The sequence below is a fragment of the Molothrus aeneus genome, chromosome Z (genome assembly GCF_037042795.1).
Source record: "Molothrus aeneus isolate 106 chromosome Z, BPBGC_Maene_1.0, whole genome shotgun sequence".
Lineage (NCBI taxonomy): Eukaryota > Metazoa > Chordata > Aves > Passeriformes > Icteridae > Molothrus > Molothrus aeneus.
Window position 1 is genome coordinate 13627259 of NC_089680.1, and position 20227 is coordinate 13647485.

At 37.5% G+C, this 20227-nt stretch overlaps 1 protein-coding gene across 1 annotated transcript in view; it reads left to right on the forward strand.

Annotated features, from left to right (window-relative positions):
- AUH (AU RNA binding methylglutaconyl-CoA hydratase) overlaps positions 1 to 20227 on the forward strand; it is a 113143-nt gene that overhangs the window by 27473 nt on the left and 65443 nt on the right. Inside the window, exon 4 of the mRNA XM_066568877.1 lies at positions 16547 to 16633. Within this exon, the coding sequence (XP_066424974.1) occupies positions 16547 to 16633 (87 nt within the window). The remainder of the gene's footprint in view (positions 1 to 16546; positions 16634 to 20227) is intronic.

Consider the following 20227-nt stretch of genomic DNA (forward strand, 5'->3'; position numbering starts at 1 on the left):
ATTCTTTTTTTCCCCCCTGCTTCTGCAAGTGAAGATGAGTTCAGGAAACACATGTGAGGTGTAAACTGTCTTTCTTATTTTTGCAGCTGAAGAGGTTAGCAGGAGGAATATTGCTGTGTGTCTAAATTTAGAGCTGGACACACAGGATGGAAAAAGAGCCGTCTGACTTTAATCTATGGCTGGTCTGAATTTTCATAGGCTGTTCTGAATTTTCATGGTTGGAAGAAGATTGTCAGCCCTTTAAATATGAAGTTAGTTGTTTATATTAAGGACTCCTGGATTTTAGGTGGAAACCTGTGTGAAATAGCACCTGGGCCTTTCAGAAAGTCTCAAAATTCAAAAGCTTAAAGGAAAAAAAAAATTAGGCAACCACTCCCCCTCTATCCCTGAAGTTGTACCTTTGAAATATCCTATTTAGGAGAACTGATATAGCAGCAGATAGTGCTTTAAATATGCTGATCTGCGTGTAAATTATTGCAAGATATATAAGATAACTTACATAAATGGAGCTATAGTGCTGCCATTTTACCACAGGGAATGTTTAGGACTGGCATCTTGCCACAGGCTTAAATATATAGGAATTGCAGACATTTTGTTTGTTTTTCACAGTTGAATGGTTCTCAGGAATGTTTCTGTGACACAGAGGGCATATATGCAAAAACTGCAGATATCAAGTCATGCTAATAAATTATGATAGTCAATCTTACATGGAAGAATATCAATATCCATTTTGGCTTAAAAATCATATATCCGCATTTAGATAACTTCAGGAATACACATGAAAAAAATTGGCTTTATGAATTGAAATTACTTTCTTATGTAGGAAATATACATGGCAGCCTTCATGCCAAATTGTTTTTCCATCCACTAAAATACTGCAGTGAGCATCTTTCCCATTTTGTTTTGAAATTTAGAATACAGCTTGCTTTATATTATCATTATATGTAAATGCATTTTCCTCTGTACTCAGTTCAAGTGTGTTTGCAAAGATTTGTGTCTGTACAAGTGTGCAGCAGGATTGGTGGTTGCTCTTAAGTAAAGCAAATGGCTACAACTGAAAGCGGATGGTTACTCTTCAATTATGAAAAATGCTTTAACTATATATTGTGAACTAATTTCTTAGAAAAAGTGATACTTAACAGGCAATTATGAAAAATATGTTATAATCTCCTTAGTATGTGTGTGTAACAGTACCAAAGGCTGAGAGATAACCCAGTTAGATAGGCATAGGGCCAAGGTCTATGTTTTCAGCCAGTGACTGTTTGTTTATAGCTCTTTGGCACTTCAGAGCCTGATCTTAGTATATTAATTCACTGTTAAAGCTGAATTTCATGTTAGCGCTATGGTTTTACTTTTTTGGGTCCTTATGTGTTGCATACTCAAATATCTTCCTAATGCCCATGAACATATGTGCCCTGACTTATATTAGTTTCAAATAATTTTGGATCTTTGCAAGTTGCTGACTTTCTAAGAATTTTGTGCATGTGAAACATTGAGTTCCACATACATTTATGTAACTTTTGAAGTTCTCCATTCCATTTTATATGAGATTTTAAGGACTTGCTTAGTATTTTGTGGTATATTAATGATTTTTTTACCGTTGTATTTTTTGTTTCCTACCTTTGTTGAAATCATTACATGGTTTTTGTTTTGGATGGGACAGAGTTAATTTTCTTCTTAGTAGCTGTTGCAGCGCTGTTGTTTGGATTCAGTATGAGAATAATGTTGACAACACACTGATGTTTTGGTTGTTGCTAAGTAGTGCTTACCCTAAGCCAAAGGCTTTGCAGGTGCACAAGAAGCTGAGAGGGATCACAGCCAGGACAGCTGACCCAAACTGGCCAAAGGGATATTTCCTACCATGGGATTTCATGCCCAGTTTATAAACTGAGGGGCAGTTGGCTGAGAGCTGCTGACTGCTGTTGGGATACAGGCGGGGCAAGTGGTGAGCCACCGTACATCATGTGGCTTTTCTCCTTGGCCTTCATTTTTCTCTCTCTTTTTAGTTATATCAGTTGTTATTGTTGTTATCATTATAAAAACAATTATTCTTATTTTACTCTCATTATTTAATTGTCCTTATCTCAACTCTTTTCCTGATTCTCATTCCCATCCCACTGGCAAGGGAGGTGGAGTGTGTGAGTGGCTGTGTGGTATACTTAGGTGCTAACTTGAGTTAAACCACAAGAGAAATGCACTAAGATCCAAGTCATGTTTGCTACATAGAAGTGGTGTTCATGTCTGTTTAACTTCAAATTAAGAAATAAATATAAAGGAAAAATTAAGCACGAAAACATGTGAGAGTTTGAAGAAACTTAGAATAAATGTTGTGAGATTCTTTCCTCATTGCAAAGTTTCAAGGTACTCTGCAGCATGGGCAAACTTAATGTGAATCTTATTTTTTTATCAATCCTTAAGGAATTAGAAAACAAACCAAAAACAAACAAAAAGTTACGCGAAGCCCGGTCTTAACAACAATACATTATTCTTTTACAGATTGGTCTTTGAGAAAATGATCTTTTGATATAAATTTTACCTGTTACATGCACATTTGATTTCAAATCTAAATATAAAATTTCAGAGCACAGAAAATGTAGAGTAAGTTGTACTACTTTGTAAGATCTTCCTTTTCAGTAGTACTCCTAAAAGAAGCTGATCATCAGAAGCAAGTTGTTAGCAGTTCTTTGTTTAATAGATATTTTGGTATATTTTTTCACTTTTCGTCCTTAACTTTCAGATTTCTCTCTGAAACAATGTTTCATTTCATAATGTTCTGAGTTTGTAACTGATTTAGGAGTATTGGTAGAGTCAGTTTGAATCTAAAATCTTGAAAATATTTAGAAATACAATATAGAATATTTGGTACACTGTAAGTTTATTTTGTGTATTCTTTACCTTTTAAACATTTAGATTTGAATATTCATTTTTAATGGGGAAAAAAAAATCCTGTCTTTTAATCTCTTGAATAGCCTTTTTGTATTTTTGGAGAAGTTGTTTATCCCTTGGAAAATGGGACAGACTTTCAAAGCGCTCAGTCGTCCAGAAATATGTTTAGGATGGAAGAAGTTCAGCTGCCAGTTCAAAGAGTACCCAAAAAAACTCCTGTAGGTATGTTAGTAACAGGTGGCAAGAGTAACAAAAAAAACTCCTGTTGGTATGCTAGTACCAAACATAAGGTTAAGGAAAATGTAGGTCTGCTGCTGCACAGGTCTGCTTAATTATGGACAGCACAGTAAAGGTAGAAGTAATTCCATTTTCTCTTTGCCTTGGTCTGCATGGGAAAGTTCAGGTCCCAAGCTTCTATGCCAAGAAGAAGCAAAACACTGTTTGAGTAAAACTGAATTAAGATCCAGCTGTAGCAGTTGGACCCATTCACATGAACAGGATTTGGTGGGATGCATCTGAATTTGTCCACCATCTATCTTATTTGAGAGGTCATTGAAGGCTTAAGTGACTGGAAAGTCAAATATTATACCCATCTACAGAAATGAAAATTTGGGAAAATACAGAGCTGTCGGTCTCACTACATTTTTGGGGGAAGTTGTAGAACAAGTGTTTATGGAAGTTTTTTCCAAGAATGTGAAAGGCAAGAAAGAAAATGGTGGGGAAAACCCAGCTCAGATTTACCAAGGGTGAATTGTGCTTTACCAACATGATGCTTTCTGTGATGAAACCACTTATTCTGTAGATGAAAGAAGAGTTATAGATGCTCTGTACCTTGACTTTAAAAAGGCACTTGACATGTTTGTCCCTGTTATTCCTGTAGACAAGTTGGTAACATGCAATTTAGTTATATGGACTGTGAAAGGTGTCTCATCTCTAGAGATCAAAGGGCAATGTGATGTTAGTGGCTCAAAGTCAAACTATTAGTGGTCCTTGGAGTGGAGTTCCTTGAAAATTGATGCTGGGTCTCATAGTGCTATTTGTAAATACTTTAATGATAGGACTGAACCATCCCTGAGTTTGCAGATGACTTCAGAGTGGGAGGAGAGGAGATGTCTGGGAAGGGAGAGGAACCATTCATTCTGAGAAACCTTAAGAGGCTAAAAAATTGGACCAACAAGAATTGCATGAATTTTAACAAAAATAAATAGGAACTACATCTGGAAAGGAATAGGCTTAAGTAGCAGAACAGGCTAGGAACACACTGGCTGAGGTATAGCTCTGCTGCAAAGCACTTGTGGGTTCTAGGGGACAGCAAACCTAATATGAACTAGTAGTATAATACGGCATAAAGAAGGCAAACAGTGTCATGGACTGCATTAGGAAGTCCAATCATCAGTGGATTAAGGCATGTGCTTATTCTACTCAGCACTTCATAGGCCAGCATAACATGATTGGAGGTTTGGAGGTTACTGAGAGGGGAGAGATGATTGGTCTTCCTGTGCCAGGTAGATTCAGAGAAAAATACTGTATTTACAAGGGTTTATACAATGACAGAAAAGGCAGTGGGCTCTAGGGGATATCGTGCAAATAAAAAAGAAAAAAAATCAGTGTAAGAAGATTAATTAAGAGTTAATCATATGAATAGCTTTCCCAGAGAAATGGTGGAATCTCCCTTGCCAAGAGTATTAAAAACTTGGAAGGACCCTGGACAACCTAATCTAGGGCTGTGCATTTGATAGATGTTTGATAGAAGTTTGGGCCAGGTCACTTGTAGAGATTTTATGGGAGAAGATAAAAATAAAATCTCCAGGTAAGACTTGTCTATTATTCTGTGAAATGGGTGAATTTTTTTTGTTATTTCGTGGAATGTGTTCCAGAATGTCAGCAGTTATGATGCATTCCTCCTGTCCTTAATTGAGCAGCCTGAACTCTTTTGTGTTCAGGGTTGCAGTCAGTAATAGCTCTAATAGTTACAGATTAATGGTCTGAGTATCCTGAGTTTGGCTGAGCTGGAGGTATAATAAAGCCTCCGATTTGGCCCTATTATAAAGCAGAGCAATATACGGCTCAGGAACTCAGTCCCCGAGTGGGGACCGGGTGCCCGAGAGCCAGGCTTAGCTCAGGCTGAATCACCATGGGGCTACCATCCAGCAAGCATGGTGATTATCAGCTCTATAGTGATTAGCAAGCTCTCAGGATTTCAGCTTTGCTTGCTAGGTAGTGGTGTCACAGGCTTGAGGCTGCAGCAGATGGAGAGGGAGGAGAAGGAGAAGGCGCAGGCTGTTCCACGGAGATGGCTTTATTTGGGGAGGTCCGTGAAGGGTCTCTGCTCTTCTTCTTCTAACTAATGGGGTACAGTATGCTTCTTTTATAGGGTTGGATAGAATCCAAACTTAACCAATGGTAAGGGTTTAGGGGTATCCATAATTGACCAATAGTAAGGGTTAAAGTAACATGGCCTTATAAGGTTACAGAGATAGGTTATGGGGCGGAGGTCAGGGAAACAGGAATTTTCTTTTGCTGTTTCAGCATTCCTATTGTTCATATTCTCCATGGTGCTTTTCTCAAACTTAGGGGGTTTACTACAGAGGTACAGTGGAATTACTACTGGTATGCATGCATATATTGTCAGCAAAGCATAAAATGTTTTACTTTTATGTGGGAAAAAAATTTCAGTAGTGACTGACATTATTTTGCCTGTGATTTGTCAAGCACGTAGCTTTACATGTAGAAAAATGTTAGTTGAAAGCAAAGTAAAATTCATTAATCTATATGGCAACATTATTATGATCAATTTTAAATTATGCATTTATGTGTTTTTAAAAGGATTTTAAGGATGTAAATTGGAAGTATATATCAATAGAATAATAGTCATGACTTACTACTGTGTTAACAAAGTTCAACTTGTGTTAGACTTGACGCTATCTTTAAATAAATATATTTGTCTCATTGTGGTGGCTAGCAGCTGGCCTGGAGGCCTCACAGTTATAGATAACCCTAATTATATAACTTGACCAGTCTGGGCCGTTAGGAGCCAATTTAGGCCGATGGGAATGAAGACAGCTATTGGCCAGTAAGCCGAGTGGCCACTAAATTCAGCCTATCAGGGATAACTTGTGTGGGCTTTTGAAAAATACATAAAGGGAACTGCACTCAATCAAGGTTGTCATGTGAACCTCGAGTGTCGTGTCATGTGTCCATCTCTACTGCACCAAGTGGTGATCCTGACATGATCAGTAATAGCCAGGCCGTGGGGATGGCAGTGGAGATGGAAGCCCGGCAGAGGAGGGCAGCCAGGGAGAGCTGCCAGCAGCAGCAAAGGTCCAGACCGTGTAAACAGAAAAAGCTGCTGGGGACATGGGGACAAGTTTCTACTGAAGAAAATGCTGTTGTACAGGTATGGACCCTCTTTTTATGTGGACAGAGGATAAGATACATATATGAACAGGCTCTACAAGCCTTGCTGTCGTGAGCCATGGAGTAGACACAACTGATAAAGACTTTTTAACAGCCTGTTGGCTGGTGCTGGACACCTTAAAACAGATAGGAGCCGCAGCGGAGGTGCTGCAGGCACTGCCTGCCGGAACATCCAGCAGGGGTGGAATGGCGGCAGGAGTGAATGCCATCTTGGGTGTGCTGGCAGAGAGGAAGGGCCCAAAGCCGAGGGGGAAGCTACTGTTATCCAAGCTCTGTCTCCCTGTGGCTCTGCCTTCTGTGCCGCTGAAGCTCTCCCACCAGTGCCGCTATCAGCAACATCTGCATCGGGCACGGGTTCGCCCAGGCTGTGACTGCCCAACTGCTACCATTGGCATCAAGCATGCAGGCACCATGCCCAAGCTCACCTGTGATGTGGCCGCTGGAGCCATATGAGCCTTGTTTTACACCCCATGTCACCATCAATCTGCTCGGCATGTCCCTGCCTGAGGCGGATTGGGTACCCCAGCCACTGCTTGGTACACCCACCTGCAGCTTTGGCGTGCTGGTGGAACCTGGAAATGAAGCGGCACCAAGCAGTGGAAGTGCTGATGTGGAGGTACATGTGCCCAAACCCTGAAGTGCTGGCGGGAGGTTGCTGGCACCCAGAACCATGGAACACCGCATTCTGCCGTGCCCACAGTCAGGGCTTGGGAAGCCTAGAGAACACTGAGGCAGCCAGCACCGCTGTCAGTGCCCGAGGGGCTGGGAGACCCTGCTGGCTGCGGGCAGCCCCAGGGACCAGCAGAGTGGAGCCGCCTGCCACCAAGAGTCACCCTGGAGTGGAGCCATGTGCCACCAAGAGCCACCCCTGAGCAGGCAGTGAGTCAAATTGCCTAGCAAACACTGTCTACAGCTGGAGCCCAGCACAGAGCTCTGAACCAACCATGTCTGCGCTGAGAGCCACCATCCTGGGAGCGCCCAAGAAGCCAGTCCCATGCTGGGACAGGGGAGTGGGGCATAGCCAAGCTGTGGGAGCTGCAGGTGGTGCCTTCCCAGCCTGCTGTGGCCTGCTCACCTGTGGTGGTGCAGGTGCCTGATGCGCAGGGTGGGCCTGGAATTATTTACTGAGTTGGGACACATTGAGGAAGGCTCCTTTGGTGAGGTCTTCCAAAGAATTGATAATCGGACATGGCAAGGCAAGTGATTACCATAAAATTCATAGCCAGGAAGTTTCCAGCATTAGAAACACACAGCAACAACCAACAGCTTGCTCAGCTAAATTTTGAAATGCCTGCCATTACGGAATTTAAGGACCATGTCTTTGAGTTGTTAACTACTATTGACATTTGCCAAGTCTTCTTTGGTATTGGTATAAAGTTTGAATTAACAAAAACTACCTAGATTTGATTATGACCTACACAACTCTAATGAAAATCTAATTTATTAAATGTGAAATTATCTTGCAGCATTTAACTATGCATGGGAATAACTTCTGAAGATTCTGGTGTTTCATTCTGCTAACTAGTTTTAATATTTACCCACTTAGAAATAAGCTAAAGGTTTTTAAGGCTGCCTTTTTGGAATTGGTGTGAGATCTTGTCACTACAGATTCCAGAGAGGGATGTTGTTAAGTATACTGATGATGCATTTGCAAAATTTAGTAACATCTGACAAAATTGAAATTAAAATCTGTCACCTTGTCTCTTAAGTGTGTATTCTTACTGAGCTTTAAGCTCAATGCCTGGCACACACAGGGATCCAGCCATAACATATTATTTAATATTAATTGTGTGCATTCCTTTGAACATTCATAAGTTATTTATGTTAAGAAACTTTTTCAGTAGATATTAATAGAGGTTTGTTTTTAAGATATGTTAGGGAAAACCTCCCAGCCAAGGTCTTGGCTCTGGCCAAGCCATGGCCCTGGCTGGCAGGGGAAGTATGCCATCAAACCCAGGAGTTTCTGTCCTAAAAATGAAATGAAGTCATTTTGAATTGTAAATTTGGGCTTATAAAAACTTTTTCAAGGTTGGCTTGGAGACCTTTCCCAGGAGGGGATTTCTAAGTCCTTGCTAGGAAAAGGGGCTCCCCAGCTATGGCAGACCCTGGGTGATGGTAAGCATTTAGGCAGTTGTAGGTATTTTTGTTCAGTGGTGCTTATTATTTTGCTGAAAGTTTGTTTTACGGTTCATAATGGGATAGGTGCCTATTGTCCTGAACATGCTTCTGAATTTCATAGGTTGAATTATGTTGATATTATTAATATTTATTATTAATAACATCATTCTCAACAATATGATAATCATTATATTAGAATTATTAATAATATTAAATTAATAAGGCTGAGAACAAAAGTGGATACTGATAACCTAAAAACATTTAAGTGGCACTGTATACGAATATGTATTGTGATTGACTAGTGCTCACCAGGTCAAGGCCTGCATGAGCATTGAAACCTTTTAAGTGACTCTATTAAAAAACCTATTGTACTCCAGCCTGACAGCCAGCATTCATCCTGGATGTAAGTCTAATACTTCTTAAAGGTTTATCAAAAGATACCATAATCCAGTGAATTTTTTTATCAGTGAGGCTGACTAACAAAATTTTACCCAAAAGTCACATGTATTAATCTTGGTAGCCCAAACTATTTATTGTAAGCTGCTATCATGAACTCACCTGGACCAGACTGTGCAGCTGAACATGCATGAAACAGCTGCCTTGACACTGTTACCTGTGAGGAGAATCTCCTTACCTATAACACTAAAGCTGAACTGAATTTTTACAGTAATTGCCTTAATTGTCAAAGAACTAAAACATCAGTGGAGTTCTGATATGTGAACTATTTTCTCCTTGATTGCAATGGACATCATTAACTATTTCTTCTCTTTGGTAGATTGTCCATCACAATCTATGCCATCAGCAGTGAATCTCTCAGCCTCAGCAAGTTCAGATCAGTAAGAACCAAATGTCAGATAAATTAATTGGCAAAGTTTACAGTGGGCAGCTCCTCAAACTCAGTTAGAGGAGGTTCACTGAAAACCATTAAATTATAATAATTCTGGTTAAATTTGAACATGCACTAATGGTCTCCATGTATCAGATGTGCAGTTGCAGAGCATCTATTAAATGCATCTGCAAAAGGTAATTGAGAAAGTAACAAAATTGTCACTGAATTTAAATTCATTTCAGGATCTGCCCTAATGTTCTTAACATATAACTCCCTTTTTTTTGGTGAGAGCTACAAATTTTATTGGGAAAAATATGCCAGTAAATTAGTGTGTCTTACCACTACAGATAGGGTCTTTTACCTGAACTTAATTCAGTCCAACCAGATTTATGTACCACAAATGAGTGCTAAAGACAGCTGAACAATGTCACAGTGTGTCATGAACGGCGGAAGAAATGCCTCACACAATGTTCGTGGATGGCAAATCCCCAAGTTTATTGAAAGCTCACACATATTTATATTGGTGTTAATGAAGCTTATACATATTGCAAAAGCTGAGCTCATTATTGGTTAAAGCACACTTAGATCAACCACACCTACTTCTATGCTCCAATGATTATTTTGTTTCTATGTTTGCATTCTTCCAGCTTCTCTACCTAGGATATCTACATTTTCTGGCAAGCAATTTTCTCCCCCGTCTTCCCGTTTCAGCGAAGGTCACTATGACCTTTGTCAGTGATTGGACACCGGTTACATAATCCCCAGCTTGTTTCCCCTATCCTTATCCAACGGTATCACATCGAAATGGCCTTTCTCAGCTAGCCAATTATCCAAAAAGCTCTCTACAACAATGCATGTTTAAAAGAAACCAGGCTTTGCTAAACAGTGGTTACGGAATTATTTATATAAAAAATGGAGTAGGATGGGAACATCTAGTGATTTCTTGTATGAGCTCCTGGAAAGAATACAAGAAAATGTGATTACAGTAGTAGCTAAAAGGAAGACATTGTTGAGCATGCCCATGGCAGTTCAAAATGCATGTTTAAAAAACAAAGAAGGGGATGTGTGGGGATGGTATATACTCCCATGAGAGCCTTGTTCTTAAAATTCTCAATCATGGCCTAACAAACTGACTGTTGTCAGGTGCAGGATGTTGTCAGCAATTGTTGAAAAGTTTGCCTATTGCTTCACTTGAATCTGAAGAGTCAAACTGTTTAAGGACAAGACTAAGTAGAAGGATATATAACCTTGATACAACAATTTGCCTCTAACTTCTACGACTTCAAGAATCAGGCATTTAAAAGACAGGACTGTGTAGAAGGATACGTATTTTATAGGGGAAACAAGACAGCAATGCATTACCCCTGACAGTTTTTTGAATGTTTTCTCTGACAGTTGTTTGAGTTGACTTGTTTGTAACTTAAGTGTGTGGAATTAGGCCATAGATGTAAATATCCTGGGGCATACTACACTGCAAAGCTGTGCTTGATGGCTCCCGGACATGCTTGTAAAATCTCTTGAAGGTATCTGGCATAAACCAGTGGCTGGTAAGGTTAGACTTGTCGTGTTGGGTACATCATTATTCTGTACATTGTGCCATGTTTGTCATCCAGTCTGCAAGGGCCCTGCAGAGGAAGACAGATGCTTCCTTTGTATTTAAAAACAAAAAGGGGGAACTGTGGTGGTTGGCAGCTGGCCTGGAGGCCTCACAGTTATAGATAACCCTAATTATATAACTTGACCAGTCTAGGCCATTAGGGAGCCAGTTTAGACCATTGGGGATGCAGACAGCTATTATTGGCCAATATGGCAGGTGGCAGCTAAATTCAGCCAATCAGGGGCAACTGTGCAGGTTTACAAAAACTGTATAAAGGGAACTCAATAAAAGTTGACTGTTGTTGCATGAACCTTGAGTGTCGTGTTGTGTGTCCGTCTCAACTGCGACATTTCATGAAGTACTTTGGTTTTAAAATTGGGAGCTAAGTTGTCCTAAATAGACTTCAGGGCTTAAAACCTTTATTTCTGAAGTTCTGTGAAATTTGGAGAAAAAGAAATGTGGATAATTCTTTCTGGCTTTGCATATATGTTGACTATAATGTCCTCACAAATGTATGTACAGCTTCCTCTTGAGGTGTTTTTAACCTCATAGAAGTTTATTGGCGTTCTGCTAATGATTTCTTGGATTTCTTGGGATGGCTTCTCTGGAAGTTGCACACATCTGCTTTTAAATAAAGATATTTCCATGTACCTTAATGGATTTGTTTTTTGTGGTTTAAAGTTAATCTATAATGTATGTCAAAGTTGACCCTTTGCCCTCAGTATTTTATTTAGTTCAGTATGTGTGGAGAAGGATGAATATTTATTCACAGTCTGCTTAAATACATTGTGTGGGAATAAGATGTGGGTTCATAGGAATTCATAGCATTTTAATCAGTGAGGTAGTGCATGTTTTGTACTTCTAGCTGAAAGCATTGTAAGTTTCCTTCATAAAGTCCTTAACTTGTTTGAGTGGATTGGTGATGCCTTTGTGTTTTGCTGTTTGCAGTGTTCTTAGCTTGCTGACAAGATACAGAATAATAGGTTATAGTATGCAAGACAGTATCTTCTGATATTCCCCAGTGTCACCTCCTTATTGAAATTTTGTTGTATTGACAGAATTAGTTGATCTGTCTTTGGTAAGATCAAAGGTCAAACTCACAATAACACTGCTGTGCTAAGAATTTAATGCTTTATTCTACTGAAAATGCCTATGTATGTGTCACTTCCTTTCCTCTTCCCAGACAAAAGACAATTCAAGCACCTTTTAGACACTTGATAGAATAACTTCACTGTTTAATTTTGGTGTGCCAGCTTTCTAAAAGACCTACTTTAGTACAAATTATTTATTGAATAAAGGTAAATTCTTTAAGTTTCACATATAAACCATTACATTTTATGCCATTTTCATTCAGAGATTTTGGGGTGTGTTCTGTAAGTTGCATAGAATAGTCTGTACAAGAAGATTTCTAGGCGTTTGTATTTGGAAAGTGAGGCTTATAGTTGGAATGTATTTTACAAACATAACATATAGATTTTCAACAGTATATAAATTCTGATTAGTAAGTTTGTAAAAATATCCATATAAGGCAGGACGCATGGGGTCAGCGTAATCACTATAAAACTTAGTTTCCTTTGGTGTGTTCTCTGAGTTAAAATCCATCCTTGTCATACATATGTGTATGTGGAAAATTCTGGTGAATAACAACAATATCCCTATCTTGCTGGACTGCCCTTGGCTTTCTCAAATAAACATTTTCTCTGGCATCATTGTGAAGTGGAAGTCAGGCACATGCTGCAATAATTCTCTCAAATGAGAGTGTATTACAGCCAACCATTGAATAGCCAAATATTTGAAACCATGCAAAAGAGAGTTACTATGACAGGGTTTTCATATTTAGGGAAAGTAAGGTAAAAAAGGCAAACAAACTAACCTTCCTATTTTCTTCCAATATAGGAGGAGGAAAGTGAGAAAGTGATGGATCAAATTCCAGCAGAGATTTTTCTTTTGGATTGACCAACTTTAATACAAGTGTAGGTAGTATTTAAAACAGAGTGCATCTTCCTTACATCAGTTTCAAGAATTGATCTGGAAAGACCAAATCACAGCTGACTGCTAAAGAACTGCTGTTTGTACTGGTATTTTTCAATCATAGCTTTTCATTGGAGGTCATCAGGAAGGTTCTCTTCTACCAGTTTGCTGTGTAAATTTTGAAGTGATACTTCTGTGAATTAAATTGATTCAAGAAGTGTTTATTCACAAGTGGCAAGTACCTGAACGAATGCTAATATAGCTGTAGGAGGGAGTGGTTGATGGTACTGTCAATGTAGCCTTTCACTGTGGCACTTCTCTTTTGTCCTGCAATAGCAGCTCGTAATTTGAAAATGGCATTTCACAATCTTTAAAATGCAGTTCATAAAATGCTGGGAGCAGTGAGGTGAGAACTGGGGAGCATAACTCCTAAAATCACAGCTTCTGTTATTGTTCTGAGTGGATGAAAATCAATTAGTGGGACAAAGCATCGAGATACCAGGAACCTTAATATGGGCAAAACAATGATTCATGCTCCAGTACAAACCGGATGGATGTGTGGACATAATTACAGTGTACCATCAAAACTGCAACAGTTCATATGCCTCCGCTCCCTGATAGCTTGGGTTTGCTCTTTTCCTTCTCGGGTAGGAAGTCTTAGAGTTCTGTGTTCAGTGTGGCATGAAGGAATGGACACACTGTAGAGTTGCTGGAGTCATTTGGGAGTGGATGTGGGGGAGTGGATAGGTCATACTGTCCACAGCTTTCAGCTGTGGCCCATAGAAAAATCACAGTTTTGTTGTGTCAGACCTTTTGTGGTTTGAAAACCTTAGCTACTTTGTTGCTCTCAGCAGTTAAGCAAAGACTATTTTCAGCTACTTTGAAGTAGAAAACCTGGGGTGAGAGGGGGTCTTTGGTTTTAGTAGCTAAGACAGAAGAACTCTCTGGTTCAACTTGGGTTCTCCTTCATGGCTAGCTTCAGAAACAAAACACTTTCTACTGACTTAAAAACAGATTTTGAAGAAATATGTGAACAGTTCTTTGCTATGTGGGTCAGAATTCATCAATAATTCTTTGAGCAGTCAAATCTTATAACAGGAGCAAAAGTGTTAAGTTGGTGACAGTTCCATCTCCTGTGACCCAGAGGATGCCAAGGCATATGTTCTTTTGGAGTGCACTGAATGGCTTCTGACTAAAATTCTTCCCTCTGAAAAAGCTTCAGTTGCTATTACTATTCTTTGGAGAGCTAAAATAGAAAAAGGGCTACCAAAAGGGCACTTTCTATTTCCTTGACATTTGTGAGGGAGAAACACATAAAAAAAGGAAATGTTAGTTTACAAAAGTTGATTAGGGCACTAAGATCAGCTATGTACTTGAAATTTCTTTACAGTAGTCCATATTGTTAATTTTAAATTAGCAGCTGTATTTTAATCCATTCCTAAACAAGTTTTTTGTTAAATATTTAATCAATTTATGTAAATGTTTTCAAGGAAATGTATATTCTAACTGACGGAAGAAGTCTACAGTGTATTTTTTGTTTTAGAAGAGTTGGTTTCTTTTGGTTGAATCCATTTTTCTATGCATATATTCTAGTCTGAATAAATCAAACCCTAGAAATGGCTTTAATCTTATAATGACAGAAGATTTTCTTTGCAGTAATGCTAGATATTTTCTTTAATATCTAGATATTAAAGAAATGCTAGATATTTTCTTTAATATCTTTAATATGTTTTTCAAGGGAATGCCCAGTGACTAGGATTTCAGTGTGTGGAAGTTTTGAGTCAGATTGCACAGCCAAAGAGGTTTTTGTACATAAAGCATACAGTTTCTTACATAGGCAGTGATTTGAAGAAAGTTGAAGAAGCTAGATCCAGACTTTAACTGATATCAAGTAAATGATACTACTTCATTTGCATCCTTGCTGATGTGACTTCTAAAGCAATTTACCATTTAGCTTCTTAAACATGACATTTCAAAAGCTCCTTTTAGCTCCAGAACTCTATATGTAAATGGATTTGTGAAAGTTGCTTGCAGTTTTATTTGATTTGGAGTTCTATCCAGATTTATAGGTGCAAATTTTGTTTGATTTTTGGGTTCCTGGCAAGATTTCTTTATGCATTGATTGTGAATTACTAAGTTAACAGTTGCAATTTTTCTGCAGTGCGGGCTTGACTGTAATAATTCCTGTTTTGTACTGTCTGGTCAACTGACCTGTCCTACTGGCTCAGTTGGGGCACATTCTAGAACGTTGTTTGGAAGTTTTCGGCAAAGTGCCTGGTACTGTAAATTAGGCTTAACATTAATTAGCAGGAAATATGCAAATGCAGCCAGGACTGATGCTCCATTGTTTTTATATTGACAAATATAGAAGGAGAGCAAAAGTCATGGTTAAATGAGAAGCTTTGCTATGGCAGAAGAAAAAGGAAAGATGTAGAGCTGCATTATGAGACATGGTACTTTAAAGCAACAACTGAATGTCCATCAGAAAATGTCAGATTGAGATACCGGTTTTCATAGAACTAGCCTAGGGTTTTTTAGCATTACAACTAATGCTGTCAACAAAAGTGTGTCTAAGACTAAGTTTGATGAAGAGGGTCAGGATGGCCTCTCATGAGTTAAGTCCAGAAAGTTAAAAGGTGAAATGAAACCTATGACTGCATAATTTAAAATTCTGAGCTACAGTCTTCACTTAATCTGGGTTCAGTGCATTTTCCTGAATGGATAGTATTCTCAGGGTAGAGAAACATAAACCTTTTTTTTTTTTTATTGTCTTTTTTTAGCCTTTTCAGGCATGCAGAGAGACTAGCTCAATAGGTTATTTTTTACCAAATGGAACAAATGCACACTAAGTTGCCTTGTGACTGTTTCACTTTTTTAGAGAATAAATGTGTCTGTGCAGGTTTTGCCTTTTTAATATATTGTTCATCTATAAGAAAGATAGACTTTTATATTTAGCTATTATTATGACTATTACTGATAGTTTTCTTTTTTTTTACACACTCATGAGAGAAAATGTCAGCTTTTTCTATAAGTGGGATTTTGAAAACACATTTGTGTCCATATCTATGCTTATTAAACAAACTTCATTTTTATATACTCCTGAAAAAATAGGTAAAAATTTTCAAGGTGCAGCATTTTTTGACAAAAAATGATGGTATGTAACTTATTCCAAAATAAATTTAAGTAAATGAGTGGAAAGTGAACTGAAAAATTGGTCCACCATAGCATTTTTATTTAGATATATAGTCTGTTGATGTAAAACCATGCAATGTATGTACTGCATAATCTACCAATAAGAGAATAACAAGAGTACAATATGAAAAACATGTATTTATCAGACTTTGAGACATAGTTGGGAAAATAAATAGTATAACAGATGAACTATAAGCATAAATGCTACTGTTCATAAACTATTTTAATAAAAGAAAAAGAAATGTCACTGGGAAGAATACACATACTGAAAATATTTTTATAATAATTTAATTTTTGTTTGTTTCATAATTTATTTTTGTTTGTTTGTTTTGGGCTTTTTGGTGTTGTTTTTGTCTTTCCTTGATAAATAGTTCATATTTTCCTTGAAATCTGTGGAAAAATTATATGACCAATTTAAACTTCTTGTTTAGAAGTAGACTTAAAATTTTTTATAAGTGAAGAAATATTTTACTTTTTAAAATGCATATACAATGCTGTTTATAGTTTGCTAAAGATGTATGAAATGTTACTTACAGGTGCTGACCTTAAGGAAAGGGCAAAAATGCACTCAAGTGAAGTTAGTTCTTTTGTTTCAAGAGCAAGAGCAACTATTAATGAATTGGGTAAGTAACCTCTCCCTTGAAAAATGTTATTGCAACTTTAACCTGAGAATGTTAGATCAGAAAAATGACATAAACATGCATAGTTAGTAGTAGAGTATCCCTAACTATGTGTTATCACATCACGATCTTGAATTGGAAAGAATCCATAAGGATTATGGAGTATATTGATGAATATGAATCATGGTGCATTTATTCCTTTAAAATGTTCCAAGTTGAATTAGACTTTTTGAAAGAATGCTAGAGAAGCTAAATCTCAGCTGAAATAGAGGTGATTTGCCCTGCTGTTTCCATAAAGGACAGATTGTTCAGTGACATCAAAGTACTTTAGAATTCAATTTTTACTGTTGCATTCTTGTGGTTTCTATAATTAGTACAGTCTAATATATGTTAAACATCAGCTACTAATACAAATTTAGCTACTAAGGTCTTTAAAAATTTTGTTTAATATGTTTTGGTGTAGTAAAACCTGTTAATAGTTTTGTATTTTAATCAACTTGTACCAATTCTTAAGGATAGTAATTTCTCTGTACATTTTAGTTTAGGAATTCACTGACAAATAATTATATTTCTACATCTCTACCGATCAGTTTAAATATAATTACTTTTCAAAGGATTATTGGCAATATGATCTGTTGAAAAGAGAAGTGTTCCATGTTTTAAGGAATTAATTTTCTACATTTAACTTCTAAAATTTATTTAGATGCATTTCCTTAAGAACGCTATGTAACGTTTTGATTTGGCAGAATGTTATGAATGGATAGTAGGTTTTTTTTAGGTAAATGACAACCTGCTGAAGAATGAGACTTTGATTAGGTAATTCATGCAGATACTTATGTCCTGAAATGACTGTCATGTCTTTGAAGTGAAGTAGACACTCAAGGCTGTTTAAATAAGTGAAATCTGTAAAATACCTAGATGACATGAGCAGATCATTAATTTCCTGCAGCTGATACTATATGTCATGCTAGTACTTGTCCTTTTATTGGGAATGCCAAGCAAGTGGCAACAAGTTCTTCCATTCATTCTCTTTGTAAGAATTTTGGGAGTCTTTCTTATCATTAAGTAGTAATTTTTCAGCCTTCCTTGGCTTGAAGTTACTGGAAATACTTTAGGCTGCTATTAGTGTTTAAATATGAGCTGGTTTCAAGCTTTTCCTATGATTGGTAAATAGTTTTTTTTAATCAATTATTTTCAAATTTTTAAGTGAGAATATTTCTAAAGTCTGAAGAAATATTTGGATTTGGCATTCTTCACTGAATGACTGGAAAATGTTCAGTTATTTGATGCTTTGTTTTGCCCCAGGATTGAAAAAACCCTGAGAAAAATGTTTGATTGTTTTCATCTTCATTAAAGTTCATGTGAAAGTATTTAACTACTGAATATGTAAGTAAATTTTCAGTCTTAAAGGCTTGCAGCGAATTACATGCCTCAGTCAGTTCCACTAGACCACTATCAGAGCCCCATCCAGCCTAGCCTTGAATCTTTCTGGGATGGGGTATCCACAGCTTCTCTGGGCAACCTGTTCCAGTAGCTCACCACCCTCACAGAGAAGAATTTCTTCCTAAAACTTGCTCTATTCCAGTTTGAATCCATTCATCTTGTCCTGTTGCTACAGACTCTTGTAAAAAGTCCCTCTCCATCTTTCTTCTAGGCTCCCTTCAGGTACTGGAAGGCTGCATTTGTGTCACTCCAAAGCCTTCTCTTTTCCAGGCTGAAAAATCCCAATTCTCTCAGCCTTCATAGGAGAGGTGCTCCATCCCTCTGATCAACTTGGTGTCCCTCCTCTGGGCTCATTCCAGAGTACACTCACACCAGCAGGTCAATGTCCATCCTATGATGAGGACCCCAGAGCTGAATGCATTACCCCAGGTGGGGTCTTACTATGCCATTCTATACATCAGGAAATGGTAGTCAGTATCAGAAAAATATATACAGGAGGTTAGATTGGTTGAGTGCATATGATGTCCAATGCCTTGATGAATAGAAGTGAATATTAATTTTACATCAAGTCATTACAAAATATAGGGACATTGTATTTGTGTTTGGTCACTGCAATTAATCTGTAAGTTGAAAATAATAATGGTATTTTTCTTGTCCAGCAACAACTAGGATGCTGTGAGAGAGTTAAAGAGGGGAAACAATTTTCAAATTAATATTTACCACTACAGAATGTTATGTAGCTAGGGAACAATATTTCCAATCTCCTATTTTGTTCTTTTTTCTATCCGAGTTTAATACTATAATCTCATTGAAAATGTATTCTACTTATTGCTTTTCAGAATTAGGTCATGTTTGGTAATTGCATTTGTATTCAGATGTGTGACCTAGTAAAGAGTTATGTCTGTTTAGCTATATTTTCAGAAAGAAGACCATTAAGTTACCTTTATAGACAAATTACAGTAAAAGTTAATTATGTCTTGAACAACTAGATAAACTTAACTTTTTAGAATTGACATCCTTTGGCTTTCTTTAGTTTCTGTCGATGTCATTACATTGAAAATCCTTACACTGGTTGTTCTGTAAAAAGCTGTAGTATCATTTTGGAATACAGCTGCAGAAGGGAATTTTCTGAAAATTAAAAGCATACTGCACTTATTTATATGGGAATAATTTGTAACTTCTTACTAAATTTGGGTGAAGAAGTAAGGCTGTAATAAATGTGATTTTGTTTATAAATAAATGCTTAAAAAAGGAGCTTAAAATTTTGAAAGGATCCCCATAAGTTGCGGCACTTGGAGCTTTAAGCTGGGGAGGGGGAAATGAAAACAGCCTCTATTTTTAGCAGTGGTTGCTATTGCTAAAATTATACCAGAATTGTGGAGGTTTGGGGTTTGGGTTTGTATGTGTGTGTCTGGGGTTTTTCTACTTTTTTCTTTGTTGTTGTTTCTTTTAATAGTAAGAATTATAAGATTACTTGCCCATTACTATTCTGCCTTGAAGCACTTTGTTACTGATGTAAGGCTGTCTTTACCCTAAAGAAATTGGGAGAGAAAAGCCTTAATAGATCTCTTGTAACTATGCACAACAAGACAGGCCTGGGTAAATTAAATCAAATGACAGTGATTTCCAGAAGCTTTGTTTTTGAGGCTTTGGGGAGGACAAAAACCCCATCATTGTGGGTCAGATCTTCAATATGTGTTTTATGGTATGCCTCTTGTTAAATCCATGTTGTTCTTTATACTGGCTGTGGGGTCAGAACTGTGATAGTGTGTATATGTTATCTTTCGAGATTTCAGTCACAAAACAGACTGAGGCTATGTATGGAGCTGAATGCAATAAACACACTCCTCAATAAAAACACCATATTAAATAAAAATAAAAACTGAAGCTGTGGAAAGAATTTTAATTCAGCAAATACATGCAATTACTCAAATTGACATCTAGCTCCAATCTCTATTAAGTGAGAAATGTCATTGACTACAAAGCTTTTCCAAAGAATGTAGATGTAAGTTCCCAAATCCCAGAACCAGGGAATAAAAATTGGAAAATGACTTTCTTGGTTGCTTCTTAAAATTAACATGTAGTTAGGCTGGATTTTTTTTTCACATTTGGAGACAAAACACCTTACTCGTGGCCTAATGGAACTTAGATCTG